The sequence below is a fragment of the Camelus dromedarius genome, chromosome 8 (genome assembly GCF_036321535.1).
Source record: "Camelus dromedarius isolate mCamDro1 chromosome 8, mCamDro1.pat, whole genome shotgun sequence".
Classification (NCBI taxonomy): domain Eukaryota; kingdom Metazoa; phylum Chordata; class Mammalia; order Artiodactyla; family Camelidae; genus Camelus; species Camelus dromedarius.
In genome coordinates, this window is record NC_087443.1 from 59,334,133 (window position 1) to 59,355,828 (window position 21,696).

General features: G+C 38.7%; 1 protein-coding gene across 3 annotated transcripts in view; it reads right to left on the reverse strand.

Annotated features, from left to right (window-relative positions):
* ARMH3 (armadillo like helical domain containing 3) overlaps positions 1–21,696 on the reverse strand; it is a 152,779-nt gene that overhangs the window by 29,254 nt on the left and 101,829 nt on the right. For all 3 annotated transcript variants that reach the window (XM_031461640.2, XM_064488354.1, XM_031461641.2), the window contains exon 24: positions 822–900. In XM_031461640.2, the coding sequence (XP_031317500.1) occupies positions 822–900 (79 nt within the window). The remainder of the gene's footprint in view (positions 1–821; positions 901–21,696) is intronic.

Genomic DNA, 21,696 nt, shown 5'->3' on the forward strand with positions numbered 1-21,696 from the left:
AAAGAGGGAGAACAGAGCATAGGTGGGTTTTTTAAATTGGCTTAGAGCCTGTATCTGGACTCTCACCTTATGAATACCTAAGCCCTCCTTGGGAGTAGGGTGGGAAGGAATTGAGATTGTGTGAATAGATGTTTCATTTTGTGCTTTTAAAAAACAGGACTCAAGAGTCTCATTCTGAAACATCAAGTTCAATCCCATGCCACGCTAAAGCCCCATCTGGACTTTTATATAATGCAGAGCTGAGTGCAGGCACTTTGGGAGAAGAGGAAATCAGGCCAGACTCAAGGAAAACGAACATACAACACTATCTACATCTCCAACTCAGTCAATACCATAGAAAAATCCACTCAGAAATAATTGTTCAAGGTAGATAGAGCTTAGAAATTAGTAAGGAAATCTGCCCTAAGGAGGGCTTATGTTTTAGGGAGCCAAACAACATCAAATTAAGCTGAACTCAGGGTTTTTCTAATTGGTAGTTTCAACCATTTCCAAGTTTTTACTTATTTTCAAAAATCAAAATGACTCTCTGCCCAAAATTTAAAAAAAGGAATGTCTCATCACCCACTCTAAAATAATAATTCACCAAAGTTTCACCTACATATCTTCTACATAATTAAATGAACCCTTCATATGGCACAAAAGCAGAAGCCATCATTCTATTTAAAGTACTATCAACAAATCCCTTACTAATTCTTCTTGGCAGCCTGGTACTTTCCACTCCCATTAGAAGTTCAGTCACAGAATCCCTCTGCCATCAGAGGAGGGTAACTGCTTGATTTAGGCCACCAACTAGGGTCACTCTGGGGAATGTAGTGGCTTACCTGTTCCTCCGACAGTTGGGATATGTGATTCACAGCAGCATAGGATTCAATTTTGGGGTTAAAGTGGTTGATGATGGCTCTGAAACAAAGAATTAACATTAATATAGCACCAGATAGAAGAAGAGGATAAATGAGTTAAAAACAAGTATCAACTACCCTCTGGTTTAGTGTATAAGAGCATGGGAGTGACTGTCAGAGGGTAACTGTCCTCTTATGAACATGAGGTCACATGGCGATGAACCTATAACTCTAAAATGGGAAGGGTTTAATAATTTATTAGACAGAGAATAGAATCAAGCAACTCTGCTCTGCAAATGAACTAGGGGAAAACCTCACAACCAAACAAAAAACAAAAACCCAACCCTCTTTCAGACAAGAAACAGGACCCGGGGGGCTGTCCACTAGGGGGCCCTGGTGTTTCAGTCAGAAAGGAAGTCATTTGCTCTAACTTAGAACAGGGCACTCAGTAAAGCTAAACCAACATGTAGGCTAAACACAGTCTCTGAAGAAGCTGCGCTTTATCAAAGCCTAGAACCAAACTTCTTACTCGTTGGTTAATATTTAAAACCAAAATTTTATTTACAGCCATTCAAACCAAAATCTGAGTGCCGTTTTCAAAATCCCCCTCTCCACCACTTTGTCACATTCAAGGTCACCATGTCTTATCAAATCTACCTCTTAAAAACCTCTGAGATCTGAAATAAATTTCCCTGAAACCAGTGTTTTGGTATAGGTCTTTGTCATTTCTTATCTGATGTAGCAGAAAAAGCATAGGCTTTAGATTAGAGTTTAGCATGAGTCTACAGTGATATAAAAGTTATTAAATAAATGGGGAGAAGAGACAAATCTTTCTAACAGAACAATTTCAAATAATATGTGTAGACACACTCCTATTTAGGAGATAGAGTTTAGTTCCTATTTCCACTGAAGGTGGGCTAGACTTATCTCCAAAGAACAGAGTAGTGAAAGGGAAAAACAGTAACCTGACAGTAAAGGATCACAGTGAATACTACCTTAACCAAGTGAAGGTGAAGATCGCCGGTGGTGTCATGTGGCTGTCATGTAACCCCTGGTATGAACTGATGAGAAGCACACTTCACCTCTGTTGCATACTTCCCAAAACCTATAATCTCAGTCTAATTTTTTTTAAATCTCAGTCTAATCATGAGAACAACATCAGACAAACTCACATTGGGGGACATTCTACAGAATACCTAGCCACTACCCCGTTGAGACGGTCAAGGTCATGAAAAGCAAAACTTGAGAAATTGTCACAGACCAGAGGCCCCTGGGGAGACATGATAGCTAAATGCAATGTGATACTCTGAACTGAATTCCAGAACAGAAAGAGGACATCAATGGATAAACTGGTGAAATCCAAATAAAATACGGAGTTTAGGTAATAGTAATATATCAGTACCAGTTTCTTAATGTTGATATATGCACCATGGTAATATAAGATGGGGAAACTAGGTTGAGGAGCATACAGAAACTCTGTGTATTATCTTTGCACTTTTCCTGTAATTTTAAAATTATTCCAAAATAAAAAGTTTATTAAAATGTGTGTGATAGCACAATAGAAGTCAATATTTTTTTCAACATAACTTACTGATAATAAAGAATTATAGAACCATCTAATCTAACACAAATAATAGAAATACAAGCCAGAAACTTCAAAAAAAAATTATGGTTTGAAATCCTAATTTGACCACTTGTTTTTCTGAATGATTTTTCAGAAGCTGTATGTCTCACCAGAGGGGAAAAAAATGGGAATACTACTACTCCCTTGGCACTCAGCACAGTACCTAGGAATAGTACATTGTCCGCATACAATAACCATTTGTTTAAAGAGTGAACTAAATCTTATGAGGATTCTTGCAACATTTATATAATAAAGCAATGTCAAACATCTAGCACAATGCCTGGCACACAGCTGGTGCTCAATAAATATTAAGTGAATGAATAAATCAAATAAAACAGAAATGGGTCAGGAGCAAGAGGCAAGTTTTGGTAACTCATTTTTCCAGAGACTACCAAGAAGGGTAGAGATGTTATCTGCAAGTTAAGGTTGTAGCTTGGTCTAAATCCAAAATTGATTTGTGACCAAGTGGTGTGTTAAATATTTTTCTCATTCAGAAGGCAAAGTTTGAGGGTATTGGCAGGATGACAGTCCAGGAGCAGAAAGGAAAACCAGGAGCCTAGACCCAATGAGAAGACAGGGGGAACAGATACAGTGAACTGAGAATCCCACCAAACCTAGCAGCAGTACTAACTTACAGTTAACCCAGTGTAGACTCTGGGTGTAGCATCCAAAAAGTGATAGGATTGAAGGAAAGGAAATACAATAGCCAATTCAATCTACTATTAGACCTCAGTTATTTTGGGAAAAATAATCTGCACTCTGTAAATACATCTATTTCATGCTTTTATAGTTTTTTTTTAAGGCTTTCCTTAAATTTCTTAGTAAAAAAAATTTTTTTTGAAAATGTTTGAAAAAAAAAATCCTGACTCAATTGAACTAGGACTGTTTTTTTTTTTTTTTTTTTTTTTTTTTTTTGCTTTGGTTTGCCTAGGCTTGGAGACAGAGAACTCCAAGGAACTCTAATGTCTGTTTGGGTAGGATGGTAGCAGCCACTGGGGTCCAGTTAGCAATCCAGAGAAGTCTGTGAGGTCTGGACAATGAAATAATCCCTGGGTCCATGGGGATGCTGTAATTCTGTTCCCTATCTGAGAAATTTTCTTGCTAATAAAGAAAGTGAGGAAGCAAGAAAAAGAAGGAGAAAGAAAAAGAGGGAAGAAAGTTAGATGTGGGTGGTGTCAGGAGCTCAGAGGGAGAAAGGGAGGAGAGGGCAGGAGGGAGGGAAAGAAAAAACCTGGAAGGTACTATCTTCAGAAAGCACACTTATTTCCTTCCCTTCTCACCATTAGCAAATGTCAGCTGGATCTAAGGATGCCCTGTGCTGGATATTGCAGGGTATATATGCTGATACCGTTTGGGCAAACTCATCCTAAGGGTATGATAGATTTGCCACTCCGGGAATTTATATGTGGGATGAAGATAAAATCATCTTCCAACCTACCCTATGACATTCTCATCCTAGGGCTTCAGATCTCAGCAGGTGATGAAGGCCTCCTACCAGGCAAGTTGAGGGACTGTTTAGAAACCCAAGAGAGGAGGAACAGTATAAAGCTGGTTAATAATCTCTAACTCAGTACCCACAAAGGACAGAGGGTATATGCCTCTGCTTTATTTTTCTTACTTTTTCTTTGGGACTGTTACCTGTAAAATCTAAGTACTGATCTGATTTACTGGAGGTATCAGGTGCAGGGCACTAGGCAGAAGAGTAAGAAAAATTGTCTGACACTGGTTGTTCTCCCTCCAGGCTGTTTAGCAAGGTATTTTGGAGATGGTTTGGAAATTTCCTACTAAAGTACTCAGGACTTCATACTGTTGAAATGGAAAAATGTTCTGAGATAGCAAAGTGATGACAAAACACCAAAACCAGGCTAAGTCAGCCCACACTGAGTGACGCATACCTTTGCAGTGACTGAAATACTTAGCTTCTCCTTCCCCAGGAAGTTTGGAGGCTACCAGGGCTCACTTGGGTTGTGATTCCACACTGCCCCACCTGGCGGTGGTCCTAGAATAAAACTTACAGCTGACTTGCTCTCAGTGGGAGAAAGATGAGATACCAGATTTATGGATGAAGGAGGAGTCTCTCTTTTTAGTTTAGGCTTTCCTTCCCACTGATACCACCACCAAAAGGATCTACTACCATCTCTTCTGAACATCTGGAGAGAGGGAAGGGCTATACTGAGACATTCTAACAGTAGGGCTCTCATTTTCACTGATCAAAACCTGACAGGTAGCAACTGTCCGGTGTTGAAGTACAAAATTTGAGAGTTCCAGCAAGGAAGAAATGACAATTTTTTTCTATCAAAAGATAAATGAGCAAAGAATGAGTTCAATTCCCTCCCCACCCATCCCATCTAAAAAGGTCAGGTTCAGAGAAGGTGAATACTACAAGAAGGACCCAAGTTCCTTGCCTCTGGCTAGCCTGGTAGAAAATGAAGCTCAATAAGGAAAGAAGGTAACTGAAGAAACCAGGGAGCAAACCTCTTGCCTGAGCAAGAAGCTATATCAGGTCACCTCTACCAGGTTTGTATTAGATTGTTATGAACTGAATATTTTCGCAACCTGCCCCCTTCATGTGTTGAAGCACTAACCTCCAATGTACTTGTACTTGGAGAGAGAGCCTTTACAGAAGTAACTAAATTCAAATGAGGTCATAAGGGCGGGGCACTGATCCAACAGTATCAGTTTCCTTACAAGAGACAACAGAGAGTTTGCTTAATCTCTCTCTCTCTCCACCATTTGAGGACACAGCCAGAAGGCAGCTGTCTGCAAGCCAGCAAGAGATTCTTCACCAGAAACTGACCCTGCTGGACCTTGACCTGGGACTTCTAACCTCCAGAACTGTGAGAAAATTAATTTCTGTTTTTTAAACTGCCTAGTCTATGGTATTTTGTTATGGCAGCTGAGAAGACTAATATGTGGATTTCTACTCTCCACAGAGATTCTGGCATTTGGGCAAAGCAGAACCCAAGCCAAAGTCAGTCTTAGGAAAATTGTAGCGTAGATAAAGTCAGCTTCCCATTCTGCAGGGGACTTCCTCTCAATATACCCTTTATACTGCAGGTTATAGTATCCTTCTCTTCTAGAAGAGGATCAGTCCAACGTTCCTCTGCTACAAAGTTTTAGTCATAAATGTAGCTACATGGGTTATTAGCTTCTCAGGCAGAGTGGACCTGGCCCTTAGGCTTTACTAGGTGAGAAACAGACTTTAGTAAAGAAAGATCTTGCAGGGGGTTTTGAGTAGCCTGTGCCACAGAGAAAACACACACACACACACACACACACACTGAACAGAGACAATGTCTGAAAAGATACCAGGGTGGGTAGTACCATATATAGCAAAGAAACAAGTGCACATTTTCCCTTTTATTTGCATCTTGAAATTGGTTTTCATCTGATCTCAGTCTTTCAGGTATTTAAACAAAAGGTTGTGCCAGCAGAAAGCTCTAATGCTTAAAAGTATTTTGGAAAAGGGGATTTGAAAGGAAGAGGAGGAGTAGGGAGGCACAGGAATGTGTGAGTGGGGCAATGAATGAGAAAATAGCCATTATGAATAGATTAAGGCTTCCCTTTGACAAAGGTGGCAAAACAATTCAATTAGAAAAGAAGTCTTTTCAAGAAATGATGCTGGGGCAACTGAATATCTACATGCAAAAGAATAAAGTTGGACCACTACCTCACACCATACACAAAACTTAAAATGGATCACAGATTCAATGTAAGATGTAAAAACTATACATTTTTAAGAAGAATACATGAGAGTAAATCTTCATGACTTTGGGTTAGGCAATGACTTCTTAGATAGGATACCAAAAGCACAAGTGACAAAAAAAAAAAAGTAGGTCAAGTTTAAAAACGTTTGTGCTGCAAATGATACCATCAAGAAAGTGAAAAGACAGGGGGGAGGGTATAGCTCAAGTGGTAGAGCACATGCTTAGCATGCATAAGGTCCTGGGTTCAACCCCTAGAACCTCCATTAAAAAATAAATAAATCTAATCACCTCCCCCCTCTGTCAAAAAATAATGAAATAATATGAAAAATATAAAAATAAATAAAGTGAAAAGATGACCCACAGAATGGGAGAAAATATTTGCAAATCATATTTCTGATGAGAAATCCCAATGAGATGCCACTTCACATCCACTAGGACAACAATAATCAAAAAGACAGCTAACAAGTGTTGGCAAGCACATCAAGAAATAAGAACTCTAAAACAGTGCTGATGGGACTATAAAATGGTACAGTTACTTTGGAAAGTGGTTTGACAGCTCCTCAAACGTTAATGCATAGAGTTACCACATGACCCAGAAATTCTACTCCTACATATACGTCAAAGAGAATGAAAACATTACATTTACACAAAAACCTGTACACAAATGTTGACAGCAGCATTATTGATAATAGCCAAAAAATAGAAACAACCCAAATGTCCATCAACTGAAAGAATGGATAAATAAAATGTGGCATAACTATAATAGAGTATTATGCACCCATAAAAAGGAATGAAGTACTGATAAATGCTACAGTATGAATGAATCTTTAAAATATGTTACATGAAGTCACAAAAGGCCACATATTGTACAATTCTGTTTAGAGGAAAGGTCCAGAATAGGCAAATTTAGAGAGATAGAAAATACATTAGTGGTTGGTTGCTTGGGGCTGAAGGGAGGGTTAGAGGAGGAATGGGGATTAACTGCTAATAGGTATAGAGTACCTTTTGTGGGGAACAAAATATTCCAATATTAGATTGTGGTAGTGGTTGTATAACGTTATGAATATATTAAATAACAATGAGTTGTACATGTTAAATGGGTGAATTGTATAACATACATGAATAAAACTGTTTAAAAAAAAAAAAGATTAAGGCCTCCTTAACTCCAGCAGTTCTTGAGTAAGCTGCTTTCCTCAGCAACCAATTCCACATAGAATACAAAGATAGCAGGGTGTTTCACTCACCAAGATAATTTCCTAGAGCTTGCACATGTTAGTGATGCTGGTGGCAGGAGGAAAAGCTCACTGGGCCACTATTTTGTAAATTATAGCAGATAACGTCTTAGGAGCTTCTGGAGAAGCCTCTGTGGTGCAATACCACAAGAGGTAGCAGAGATGTGGGTGAGACTGGTAATGGAAGCCACATGTGCAGGGAGAACCAACCCTGCCTGGAGATAAGAAAAGTTCAACTCCTGGTAACATATATGATTTCTTTAGATTAAAAGGTCTGCATTTGGCAAATGACATCCACTTTTGGCTGCTGAACACAGAACTCCTTGGAATAAAATGTTGGTGGGGGAGAACCAACCCCCAATACTCTTGACCACTTTTTGTTTGTTTGTTTTTTGAGAAATGGCTGGAGCTGCCCACATTACTCAGAGAGCCATCCATCCAAGACTAGGAAGAAGATTTAAAGAAATAAAGCCCAAGGAAAGGGAAAGGAGTCTGGAGCTAGAACTCAGTGGGGGAATAGGAACGATATTTCTCACCAAGCCTTCAGCTTTCCTCAAACTGGAACTAAATGCTCCATGAGAGCAGGGACCAAATTAATTTTGGTCACCAATATATTCTCAGGCCTTTAGCAAAATGCCTGGCATATTAAGAGATTCAATTTTTAAAACTGAATAAATGAGTAAGTGATAAAGTCTAAGGTTTTTGTCCAATCTCACCACAAGAAAGGAGCTATTTTCCAAAAGTATGAAAATAACAATAAAAATGTCTTATCCCCATTCCAGAAGAAAAGGTGACTCAGACATGAACAGCTGTCCCCCAAAGAAAGAGCAAAAGTTGTCACTGAAGACAGTAAAGCTTTCTCTTCTTTTTAAGTCGTACCAGGAGGCTAGGGAAAAGCTCTCTGGCACTTCTTCCTAAAGTAACCTAACGTCTTCTAAAAGTAAGCCTAAGTTTTTGTTTGTTTGTTTATTTGAAGGTGGAGGGTGGGGGAGGAGTGGCAGAGTATGTTAAACTCTGGTACTGGGTCTCCAAATGCTACTGAACTAGAAAGTCCCAAAAAAGGGAAAGGAAGAATAAAAAGACAGTGTCGTAGGTAAGGAAAACTGTTAAAGCCAGCCACACTAAGGGAAGGCTCTGCACCCAAAGCACCTTTAAGGGCAAGAATCTGGGCCACCCTCCAATGCAACTGTCAACTTCTGAATGCTGAAGACAGGGGTCACTTATATAAACTGAAGCAAAATGAAGTGGACAGATGGAACAGCAAGGCTGAGGTACAAACTGGCTGGGGATTTCTTGGTCCATTTTTAACTTATTCTCTCTGACTCATGACTCTACAAAGCAGCTTTCTTTTCCCCAGTGCTGGGTGGATGATGGCTGAGAATCATAGTTAATGCCCAGCTTACCTGGGAAATGCATGGAAATGTTACTTTAACAATGTAGGCAATGTAGCTTAAGAGAAAATGTGGATTCTTCTTCATATCCAATGTGAACCTACAGCAAATCCTCTTAAGATGCAACTTCTCACAATCCCAGCTACCTCCCACAGACAGAAACATCTAAGGGTCTTTATAAAACAATAAATAAACAATAGTTTCATCCAGAAGCTTAGAACAGTGATTGTTTCCTTATTGAGACATTTGAAGAAAGCAAACTATCTCTAAAAGCTGCTATGTAAATCCTTCAGGCAAAAAGGAGAAAAACAGGCAAAGGTTGTTTACAGGCAAAATTTCTATAGCTCTGACTCCAAGGAAGGAGGAGTAACATAACTGGTATACTCAACACAGTACGTACTAGGAAGATTCGTACAAGTTTTACCCTAAGGGATGACTTGGTCAGGATGGGTTACCAGACCTTTGCCCTGTTTCTGAGCATGAAAATCCCTCCTCTTACATCTTTACTGGAGAAAGAAGGGAAGTCCCCCAAACGCCTTTAGTGTGGACATGTCTGAGGCAACCAACTCTCCCTAATGGATGCAGGGACAGGGTGGGGGCCGATCATCCACCTCTAAAGGCAAACTGCAGTCCAGTTTCTGAGGTTGGGGGTGCAGGGAAGCCTATATTTGGTTTGAAGGTGACATGTGGAATCTCTCCCAAAGGAAATCCTTGTCTTACAAGAGGGGGCTATTTCCCCTCCTGGGGCTTTCATTTTCAATGGAGGGAGTGTTACCTATGAGCTGAGAGGGAGTGTGTGGAGGAAAAAAAGTTTTACCCAAAAATTATTCCTATAAGGCTACCAGATTTACATTAAAGAGTCTAATTGTGAGTGAATATCTGAAGCCTGATAAAAATACATTTGGATCTCAAGCCCCAAGCTCATAAGAGCTATAGCCCTGTATTCTCAAATGCTTGCTCATCATGTACACTTGGATGTCATGCTTTTGTTTACATGGTTTTCTTCACATGGAATGCTATTTTTCTTCACCACTAAAAAGCCTAAATCTTACTTTTCCTTTTGGAAGGCCAAGTTAAAATACAATTGCTTCTCTGAACAACATTGTATATAGAATGCAAAAAGCAAGGCTTTAAAGGCAATAGACCTGAGTTAAAATCCTGATTCCTCCACTTTTAGGCTGTATGACCTTGGGCAAAAGACCAGCCTCTCTGAGTACCAGAGAGGTACTCTTCATCTTTTCCAAAGCTTTCCTCTGTGTTTTCCTATATAAGCATATGACTTGCCCTAAAGGGAACTTTTTTTTCCCAAGCAGCTTCCCTCTTCCTAGATTCCAAAGAGCAGTCCGGTAATCTAGACTACAGAGTATATTCTCAGATATCTGGGATTAAAGACAAGAAAAACCATCATATTTATAATTGCTTCAATCTGGGAAACCTTCAAACATACAGGTAAAGACTGGCTTCTGAAAAAGAGTGAAGGTATGACTGAGTGGTATGTGGCAGTGGTTAAAATGGTTCATCTGGGGTTGAGTTATTTAACATTTCTTTTCACCTTCAGAATTGCCTCATACACTCCCATTTCATGCAGTAATGAGCTTCCTTCTTCATGGAGTCAATGAATTTTCAGCCCATCCAATTCAACAACAACAACAAAAAAAGCAATTTCCCTTGATGCCTGTTAACAGCAGTGCATTACAAGCCTCAGAGACTCTGCTGATTAACATTAAACAAAATAAAACCTCAAATTAGAATGCCTTCTAACCTTTTCACTTTGAAACTATCTAATCAAAACTTCAGTGAGTGACCTGTTCAGACTGTCCCTCTAACTTATCTCTTAGGTACTAGGTCTTAACTCTTTCATGCCAATCATCCCCTTCCTCATACTGCTGTTCCTGGGGCTGTTCTTTTCAGGACCAGACACACAGAAATGGAACCTCATTATAGAAGGCATTTTGACAACCATCAGGAAGGATGAGCTATTGGCCACTGCATCTAGCTGCTTGCTGTATGCAGTGCTCCAAGTCTGGAAATTGATTGAGAGAATCTGACTTATTTGTGTACACAAATGTATTGACTGAAGGGAGTAGAACAGAGAATGTTCTGTACTACACCACAGTAACCCTCACGCTTTAACCTGGAGAATGTTTTGAAGGAATAATTCTCTGTGATTTCTAGGTGAGAAACACATGTGTCATAGCAGGTAAGTTATTCACCTACTGGACAGCATTTTTCCCAGGCTCTGCATTAGACAAATGAAGGTTCACAATTCATTAAAGGGAGATAAACAGGAAAGAGTTAATGTGTATGAAATGTACACGGCCTGAGGGGCAGTCGCCTCATTTTCTGAAGCTGTGCATGACTACACACTTTGGCAGTTTGAGCTTTCTACTTTGATGCATGATTTTGCCCAATGTAGGTTTCCACCTCATCACCTGCTGGAAATTAAGCAATTGGTTATAGCTACTTTGTTTGAAAAATGAACAAATTTCTAGTAACTGTGGCCCCAAACCATAGATTTAAGCCAAGTAAGATGCCATGGGCTTTACACTTTGGCTAAATTGTCTCTTCTAGCACTGCCAAGAGAGAGAAACAGAATTCCTTCCTGCTTTAGATACCAACTTGACATTTTCTCTCTGTTATAATCACAATGAATGTAAATGGAGAAGAATGAACCACAGGAGATAAAGGAACTACAAAAGTCAAATGGACCATCTACATTTCCATAAAAGACATCATTTAATCCATGCTCCTTAGAAATGTCTGCTTTTTATCAACACTTTCTCTCAATAAATGAACAGAGGCTCCAAAACTTGCTTAGGATAAAACACCTACCAGATGACCTAACCCTGCTCAGATTCCATTACTCTGTGCTACAAATTCGCTTACTGTCTCAAGTGGCAGGCCAGGAGTTGCTGGCAGAGTTCCTGAAGCTGCAGAATGCAAACCTTTGACAGCCTTTGCAATTAGTAGTTTGGCTCTGGATTTCCTATCTCCAGAAGCAAGGCCCCTCTGTACTCTCAGAAACATCTACTGAATATAAAGGAACAAAGTAGGCCATATGAAAATGCCTAATAGATTTTCTGCCCTACTTTGGGATACAAGAAAATCTTAACACATACCTGGGAGGACTTCTGAGGCAGTGGTGATCAGTTCAAAAACCCAAAGTGATCTACTTTTAATTAATGGGGAACATTCCAATCCCTTGAATGTGACTTGAGAACTTTTTAGAAAAATCTGACATGAGCCAAAACCCTGAAATATTTTAATTACACCTCATTCTCATTAGTGCAATTAATCAACTTATTGTAAGACATTTATAACTTTTAAGCACAGAGGGGGCAGAATGGCAAAAAAAAAAATAGCAATTGACTAACTCAGGCTTCTCTTCATATCACTTCAAAAAAAGAGGGAAATTAATCTAGTAGATCACATGCTAGACTGGGGAGAGAGGGAAATTTTCTGTGGATCCCATACTAGTTAGAGAAAAAGAGGCACATGGATTCCAAACTAAATGAGAAGAGCTGTGCATATATTTCAGTAGTGGAGAGGAAGGAATGGAGATCACATGTGAACAAAAACGGAAGAGGGCTGTCAAGATTCCTGAGTGGTCCAGTGTGGGCCATATGGACACCATACTAGACAGGAGTGGTCCTGATGCTCATATAAAGGAGAAAGAATGGTGGCCATATGGATCACATACCGGTTCTCAAGTACTCCAAGTAAAGAATAAAATTAAAAGACATGGAAAGTGGTTTATGTTCCATCCCAGGGGGATCTTTTAGAACTCCTCAGGAAAGGCAATCAGCTAGTCTGCCAAAGTAATTAAGCACAAGAACGTTTACCATAAAGCCCACATCAGTTAAGTGAACAGGGATGAATTTTATTACAGTGCACTGTCAGCTGTGAGCCTGCAGGTGCTAACCACCGAGATGCGGCATTACTCGGTCCTTTCTGCAGGCTGCCCACTGTGACAGAGAGCTTCGCCCTTCTTGTCAGCTCTGAAACAACAGGCTGCTTTCACCTGCTCTGGCAGTGACTTCTGCTGCCTTCAGAGAAGCCCTAGCACACGTGGTTTCCCCTAAGCCTGGGTATAAATTGTAGGGGCAAGTGGTGGGGTTGGCTAGAAAAAGGAGCTTTGAAAGGTAGAGAGCATGGGTGTGGGAGAAAAAGCAGGGGAGCTGGGTAGCAATTCAGTTAGTAAGGTAAGAAGAATGGGAAGGTTTAGTAAATTAAGAAGTAAATGAAGAATAAACAAGCTGCTCAAAGTTTTGAACCATTCTGCTTAGGTGAAGTTGATGGTATCTCTCTCACTGAAAAGAGGAAAAGTTAAAATTTCATTGTATTATACTTTCTCCACAGGAAAAGAAATATTACTGAGGAATATTGCTTTTCCAACATTAGGCAGCCTCAATATCAGCTTTATTAATGAGTTAGCACCAAAGCTAAGGATCAGATTTTCTCAACAATCTAATCAGCATCCATTATTGAACAAAATCCACTGTTTGCTAAAGGAAATGGATATTCATCAATTATCATAACATGTACAAATGGCACCCAAAGCACCTTTAGCCCTGTTTCCTTCTGCAAAGAATTATGAGAGTCAAAATGAAAGCCCCAAACTGACTAAATGGCAGCCTACTAAGTCAGGGACCCAGAGAGCTTCTATTCAACAGAAACCCTCACAAGAGTAAGGCTGTAAGAGTTTCTAAGGGGACAAATTCAAAAATCATATAGCACATTTAAAAACTCATCAAAAGCCACGTGTCTGTCACTCAGAGTAGTTAAGAGTAGACAGGTAAGCAGGTAAGGCTCCTGTGTTTAGAAGCCAATAAATCTCTAACTCATTATAGACAGGCGATCCTAAAGACATTGCTGGGAGACAGACATGACTAGCCTATTGAGGAAATGACATGGAATGGGTTTGTGACAGAAATTGATGGAGGTCTCATAGCACGTGCATGTGCAGGCACTCATATATCTGAGCTTCTCTCTAGGCCTAGAATGAGTGCAAACAAAGAGCTGTGGTAGAAAGTGATTTGCAGCCTTACTCTCCACTCTTTGCAAGAGGGCCTGTGGTTTCCTTACATTCAAAGGCAGTGGGAGGTGGGAAAAGGAGAGGAGACTAGATGACTGCTACTCAGAACCAAGCAGTGTTGCCCAGGAGAGGACTTAATGGGAGGATAAATTTGGGGCCTGATTCTTTGACAGCACCTCCAGTAATAGCTTGTAGAGCAGGGGGTGAGAGTCAGCTCCACACATTCATCATAATAGTGCAACAAGATGAAGGTCTTTAGGGGAGAGTCTATGGAATCGGAGGTAAGAAAATGAAGCCCATGTGGAGGGTGAGACCGCTAGCTCTGGCAGATTGTCTCTACAGGAGGCTGGGTATAATTGTTTTATGCTCACGAAGAAATTATTAGCTGCTTTCTCTCCAATATACCAGAAATAGTGGCAAGTTTTCCCCCTCCTGAGAAGGTAATGCTACCAAAAGGAAAGATTAAGTTTTAAAGTGACTACAGAACTTTGTTTATCCTATATGCACCATTTTAGAAAGACAGAACTTCTATATTCTCTCCTCTTCCCTTATTCTGTAAACTGACTACTTTCTCACATAGTAAAGAAACATTCTGTCCCTAGAAGAAAGCTCTATGGTATCTGAATCTTAGGGTTTGGTAGCATAGCCCATGACTCAATAGTTCAGTTTGTTTGACAAATAATTGAATAACTACTATGTGCAGGTACTATGTTAGGCAATGGGGGAGGTAAATGAAATTTGATCCCAGGTAGCAAGGAATTTACAGGTAGTGGAAAAGATATATAACATAGACGGATTATCTCATTATGATGTGGTAAGGGCTAGACAGACAAAGAAGACAAAAGGTATCATAGGCGCACAGAAAAGGGGTACTTAGCTCAATCTGAGGACTTAGGAAAGGCATCCTGAAGGAGATGGTGCTCAAGGGGAGTCTTGAAATATGAGTTAATTTAAGCAGGTAAGGAAAGGTAAGAATGTTCTGACACATTTTCTTTTTTTAAAAAAATTATTTATTTTTTAAAATTCTTTTTGGCAGGGGAGATAATTGGGTTTTTATTTATTTATTTTAATGGAAGTACTGGGGATTGCACCCAGGACCTGTGCATGCTAAGCACACACTCTGCCACTGAACTATACCCTTCCCTGACACATTTCCTTCTAGGGATGGAGATTATTACCCACTTTTCACTAAATCTGACTAAAGAAACCTTACTAGGTAAGTTAAATTAGGTTAATGCATTGAGAAACAAAACAAAACAACCAGCCAACCTTTTCCAGTAAACCAAAGAGAAAAATGATAGCTTCCTTTCCCAGGATATTGTTTTAAATATTTTCAGCTAAGGGGTGGCAGGATACCTTAGTGAAAGCCACGAGACCCTTGCCTGCTGGGGTCCTGTTTGCATCTTTTTGCTCAGTGCTGACTCAAGATGCTCATGGCAAGTTCTGTACCTCCTCTCCCATAAACTAAATGTAGACACAAAGCAACTATACAAGTTGAAGGCAGGCCTTTGAGTCTCACATGGGAGTGGATGGATCTCAGCTGTGCTGTGCCCACCCTCTACAGTGTGTCACTTTCCAGCTGGTGATGCAGATGCTTCACGTAAAGCCAGACTGAAGCCTCTAGTCTCTGATCTCCATCAAACCACACTGAAGAGACTAAATGGCTCTGCTTTGCAGCTGCTTGTTAATTATAACACTTTCCTTGGTTCTCTTTTGGCTTATAAGACAATAATATACATTTGGGGAGGTCCTCAATAAGAAATACACAAGAGAACTTTTAACCTCATGAAGAACATGAAAATACACCTTACTGCCAAGAGCAGTAAGGCATCCAAACAGCTATAAAACAAAAACAGCATGTCAAACAGCATCAGAACACATAGATTCCTTCAGCAGGGCCTCTAGCTTACATAAATGACAGCAACCCATCACTCAGCCAATGAAAGGGTTTTTTAAAGAATCCTTAAAATCATCCTTAAAATTCAGTGAGTCTGCAAGATAAAAATAGCATTAAATGCCTTAACTTGTTACTTTAAAAAGGAAGAAAAACAATGCATAATGCTATCTATAATTCACTTCAAAGTGGCTTTAGTTGTCTCAAAGCCCCATTTCAGATAATTAAAACCTCTTGGCTGTCCTCTTGTTACCCTGGAGGGAATTAGAAGCTAGTAAATTCTACTGCGTTGGAATAAACAATTCAGCTCATCATTGAGGGGGACTTTCTGGTAACAACTCCAAAACATACTTCCTGGCTATACTAGATTAACCCAGGAGCTGCCAAGACTATATTTCCTGCTGTCTATTAAGATCTGAAGCAGACTTTTATAATGGGGCTCCACAGACACATCTGGGAAGTACTACCAGCGGGGGAGCCCTACAAGCACTTCTCAGGCATCTTAACATCCACTTCCATAGCTTAGAACTTCAGGTCAGCTGATGATTCTGCAACACAATGGCAGCAGTATAAGGCCTTGGAAGACGGAACAGTTCATTCCAGCCATCTTTTCATGCACCAAACAAACATTTATTGTACCACACTGCACTGTGCTGGGGCAGAGATTCCAGAAATAAAAAAAACCATGGTCTCTGTCCTTAGGAGCTCACCATCTAGTGATGGACAAACATGTAAACAACTATACCTTAGTGTGATAAGTGCTTTAAGAGAGAAACATACAAAGTCCTGTGGCAATGCAGGTGTGAATCATCCTGCTCCAAAGAATCCAGAAAGCTTTAAAGCGAGGTGACATCTGAGCTACATTTTGAAGCATTTAATAGGATTTTGCTAGTGAAAAGAAGAACAGGAAGACATTGTAGGTAAAAAGCATGTACAAAGGCACAGAGGTATGAAATTTGATACTCTGTGACCAAGTCTAATTCCGCCAGATCTTAGGATAGATGAGAGAGTGGCAGTAAATAAGGCTAGAAAGATTGCCTGGGATGAAGGTGTTATGTGAAGAAATTCGGACATTATCCTACCCCTATCAATGATGGGAAACCACACAAGATTTAAAATCTATTCATTTTTCTAAAGAAATACTTTATACAGAGAAAAAAGGTGTAGAGAAGAACATACTGAATGTCTGTGTACTCGATATCCAACTTAAGACAGCATTACAAATACCTTTCAAACCCTCCGTGTACCTCTTAATTGCATGTCTGTCTCTCTCTTCCCAGTGGTAAACAATCTCCTGATTTTGGTATTTATCATTCCTATACACAGCTTTATTCTTTAACTAAATAGAAACATGTCTTTAAGTAACATTTTTTGTGTGTTCTTAATATGTGCAAATTATCTTATATTTGGTAGCTATTTCATTCAATATTATATTTATGAGATTTTTGTTGACGTGTAGATCTAGTCCATTTTGGTGTTGTATTATATTCCAGTATGTAAAAATACCACAACCCGTTCTATTGTTGGAAATTTAGGTGGTTTCTAACTTTCTTGGTATTAAAAACAATATTTAACAAGTATTCTTATCTTAGCGATCATCTGGAAAATTTTCTCCAAGAAATACAGCTAAGAATAAAATTACGGTATTGTCAGGTTTGGGCAACTTGGACTTTACTAGATATTGCCAAACTGCCCTCAAACATGGTACCAACATACTCCCACCAGCAGTGTAATGACCTGCCTTCTGAAATTCAACTCTAGTGATTAAGTAAACTGAATAGTGGCTACTATGAGGAAAAGACTGAAGGCAGAATAGTTAGGAAGCTCTTGAAATGTGAGGGGTTATGAGCCCTTGAACTAAAATGGTAGTTGTAGAAATGGAGAAGAAGTCACTTGAGAAATATTTAGGAGGTAAAGCTGAAACAATCTACTGACGAGGTGAAGGAGGGAAAAGATTCTAAAGCAATCTTGAGATTTCTGCTTTAGTCAGCTAACAGATGATGATACTACTAATTGAAATAGTAAACATGGGAGGATATGGTTCTCAAATTGGCATATTCAATAAAGTATATTGTTTGGAATGTTTGAGGTACTTGTGGGATCTCTAGGTAGGTTATAAAGTTCAAGAGGCAAGACTATGCTGGTAGTAAAAACTGTGAAATCTGTTCACCTATGGAGCTATAAAGAATCAGATATTCAGGCTCAAAACAGTTAAGAAAAAAATAAAGATAGCAGCACTTTCGGTAGTTAACACTAGTTTCTCTGTTTCAAGGGGGAAAAATCAGTTATATGCCCCATGATACAAGGTAGGTACCCTCCCCTTAAACTAATTCTATATCTGACCATCCACCTATTTAGACTAAAACCTTCAGTCTAAGGTAGAACAAGCAAGGATGAAACATTACAGCTTCATAACACTATACCTCAAAGAGCTACCAAGCTGTGCTTGAAATGTTATTACCAAAGGGGAGACAACCTGACATCCTGTTTGTCAATGGGAACAAGTCTTACCTCCTTTGAGTGCCCTTAAGCATCTCTATAATTTACTGTGTTTTGAACTCTTTGCTCTTCCAGATCTATGTAAAGGTGTTTTTTAAGCAAGAAGAGAAGCAGTTACTGAGAAATTGTGATGAATAAGCCTTCATTCTTTGCCTAATTTGAAGAAAGTGTGAATTAGAAGCTCAGGAAATGAGATAATAGCTGTGATCCAGAAGTTTCATTCTAGTGGGATACAGGAACAGTTGGGAATCTATTGTACAACCAGTGTCAGGCCTGATTTTCAGTGGTAACTGACCTCAGAAAATGCAGGGTTAAAAACCTGGAGTTATATTCTAATAAAATAATGTGTTGGTCTATTTTTAGGGAAAAAGTAGAGATATCCAGTGCCTACAGAAACCAGGCTATGAAAGTCATGTTGACTAGGGTTTGGCAAGACTATGAGCTTTGGAATCATGTAGATCTGGGTTCACATCCTCGAGATATGTTGTTCTGGACAACTGTCCAAGCCTCAGCAAACTTTTCTATAAAACGGGAATAAAATTATTTTCCCTGTAAAAAAGAAAAAAAAAAAGAAAGAAAGAAACCAGGCTAAAATGCCACATTTCAAACTCTAAGGTGAGTAAGGATTCAACTGCATATATCCAGAAGGAACCCTACTTCAAAATGACACCTGCACCCTAATGTTCATACCAGCAATATTTACAATAGCCCAGACATGGAAACAGCCTAAATGTCCATCAACAGATGACTGGATAAAGAAGATGTGATGTATTTATACAATGGAATACTATTCAGCCATAAAAACCAACAACATAATGCCATTTGCAGCAACATGGATGTTACTGGAGAATGCCATTCTAAGTGAAATAAGCCAGAAAGAGAAAGAAAAATACCATATGAGATCGCTCATATGTGGAATCTAAAAAAACAAAAACAAAAAACATAAATACAAAGCAGAAACAGACTCATAGACATAGAATACAAACTTGTGGTTGCCAGGGGGGTGGGGGTGGGAAGGGACAGACTGGGATTTCAAAATGTAGACTAGATAAACAAGATTGTACTGTGTAGCACAGAGAAATATATACAGGATCTTGTGGTGGCTCACAGCGAAAGAGAATGTGACAATGAATGTATGTATGTTCATGTATAACTGAAAAATTGTGCTCTACACTGGAATTTGACACAACATTGTAAAATGACTATAACTCAATTAAAAAAAAAAAAAACACAACTGTCCTCCCTGTCCCTGCTCCTACAGTGTGAGGATGGGTGTTAGTCAACCCATCATGTCTAATTTTCTTGACCTGTTCTGTAGCCATTAGCCACATGTGGCTACTGACCACTTGAACTGTGGTTATTATGACTGAGGGATTGAATTTTTAATTAATTTAAACTGAAGCAGTGCAAAATATTATTCCATTAAATACAACTTTGTCTTGGAAGGACTACATTTCACTTTAACCATTGCACTGTGTAAGATATTACTGTTCTATCAAAGAGTACATCAGGCATTGTTTTGTTTCCAGTACTACACATAAACGTCTCACCAATCTAGTTGATATCATTGGATTGATTCAGTTCAAACTCAGTTTCTATGTATGAATTTAAAAATGTAATGCATTCATTTATTATTTTATGCAGACAGCATAAGTTATAGCAGGGTTTCTTAACCACAGCACTATTGACATTTTGGGTTAGATAATTTGTTGTGGGGGGGCTGTCCTGGGTCCTGCAGAATGTTTAGCAGCATCCCTCGTCTCTACCTACTAAATGCTGGTAGCACCACCCCCTCCAAGCTGTGATGACCAAAACATGCCAAATGTCCTGGGCAAAATTGCTTCGGTTGAGAACCACTGAGTTACAGTGATACCTACACAAACCAGCATTGGTAATTAAAGTAAAATACTTATTAGTTTTTAATTATACTTAAATTATGTTTCTAGTTTTAAAAAGTAAATATGAATAGATTTTAAAGTTTAAAATGAAGGCACACTATGGATGCATTATTGAGTAGAGATGCAAATAATAGAACTACTGCAGAACAGCAAAGGAAAAAAGAGACTGGAAGGAGGTATGTTGCAAGTTTCATGAAGAATGGCAACTGCAATTTGCTTCAGCAAGGCAAAACGGAAGTTCTGTAAACAACTTTTCAAGGTAATAAATGCTATTAACAAATGCCAGCAAATATAAAGTGAATAAGAAGTTTATCCTTAATATTAGAACATTAAAAATGAATCAACAAAATAGTTTGTCTGAAATCAGAATTACATGTCCAACAAAAAAATTTTAATGATGAACAGAATATGAGCTTTTATTTTTGGCCACTAAACCATTTTTTTGATGGTGATATCATAAAAGAAATTATTATTTCAGTTATGGATAGTTTATCAAAAACTATGGGGAAAAAACTTAAAACTACCTTATGAACAGTGAAAGGTCTTCAATTAAACCACCGAACAGTTGCCTATAAAATATAAGACATTTCTAATGATATAAAAGATCAATTGATTCAAAATGTTTTAAATTACTTTTCTTTAGATTTTAGATGATACTGCTCAATTACTACTTTGGGTACAATCTGTCTTAAAGAACTTCCAAATATACAAAGAAATAGTGTCAATTCTCAGCCCCCAAACCTGAACTCATGGCATAAATATTTTTTAATCTTCTACATCCATCAATAAAGAATTTGGCTAGATTTTTTAAAAAATTCCAGAACACAGATGGTGCTCCAGTTACGTTAGGTCAAAACTCCAGATTTATTGGCATTTTAAAACAAGACTGAAGTTTTCCCCTTCTGCTTCATTTTACTGCATGGTACATGTTAAAAATATTCGTGCATAGTTTTCTGAAGCAGACTCTGTGAGTGTCATGGATACAGTTGCTGAAATCATTTAATATATACCTGGGAAATCTATGAACACTGCAGGATTATGGAACAGTTGAGAGAACTAGAAGACAATGAATTTAATGATGCTGAGTTCTTGTCAATGCTCACTGGTCGAGCTGTGGAAAGGTTTACAAAAGGTTTACTATTAATTTCAACGCAAAATGTGATATGTGTAAATAACGTATTATTAAAATTAATTTCACCTATTTCAAAATAAAGCTATATGTGGCTGACAATATACTTATATTGGACCATTGCTCTCTGGACCTTATTGCAAATGTTTCTCCTTTCACTGGTCCACTTGCTTTTTCTGTGGTCTATACTTCGACACAAAAAATGATTACAATGATGGAGCCTTGGTAAGTTAAAAACACAAAAGGTTGAAATGCTCTTCAAAATATCCAGTCTTTGGTAAATAAGTGCTGTATTTAACTGCTATTGATACTAGCAGGAAGAATTAAAAGTAAATTGACCTTCATCTCTGAAATTTACTACCAAGAGAAAACAAACTTGTTAAACTCATTTATTCTAGTAACTTTCTGAAGAATCCATCAGGTTCTCTATTTAGACAGGTTTTCTATT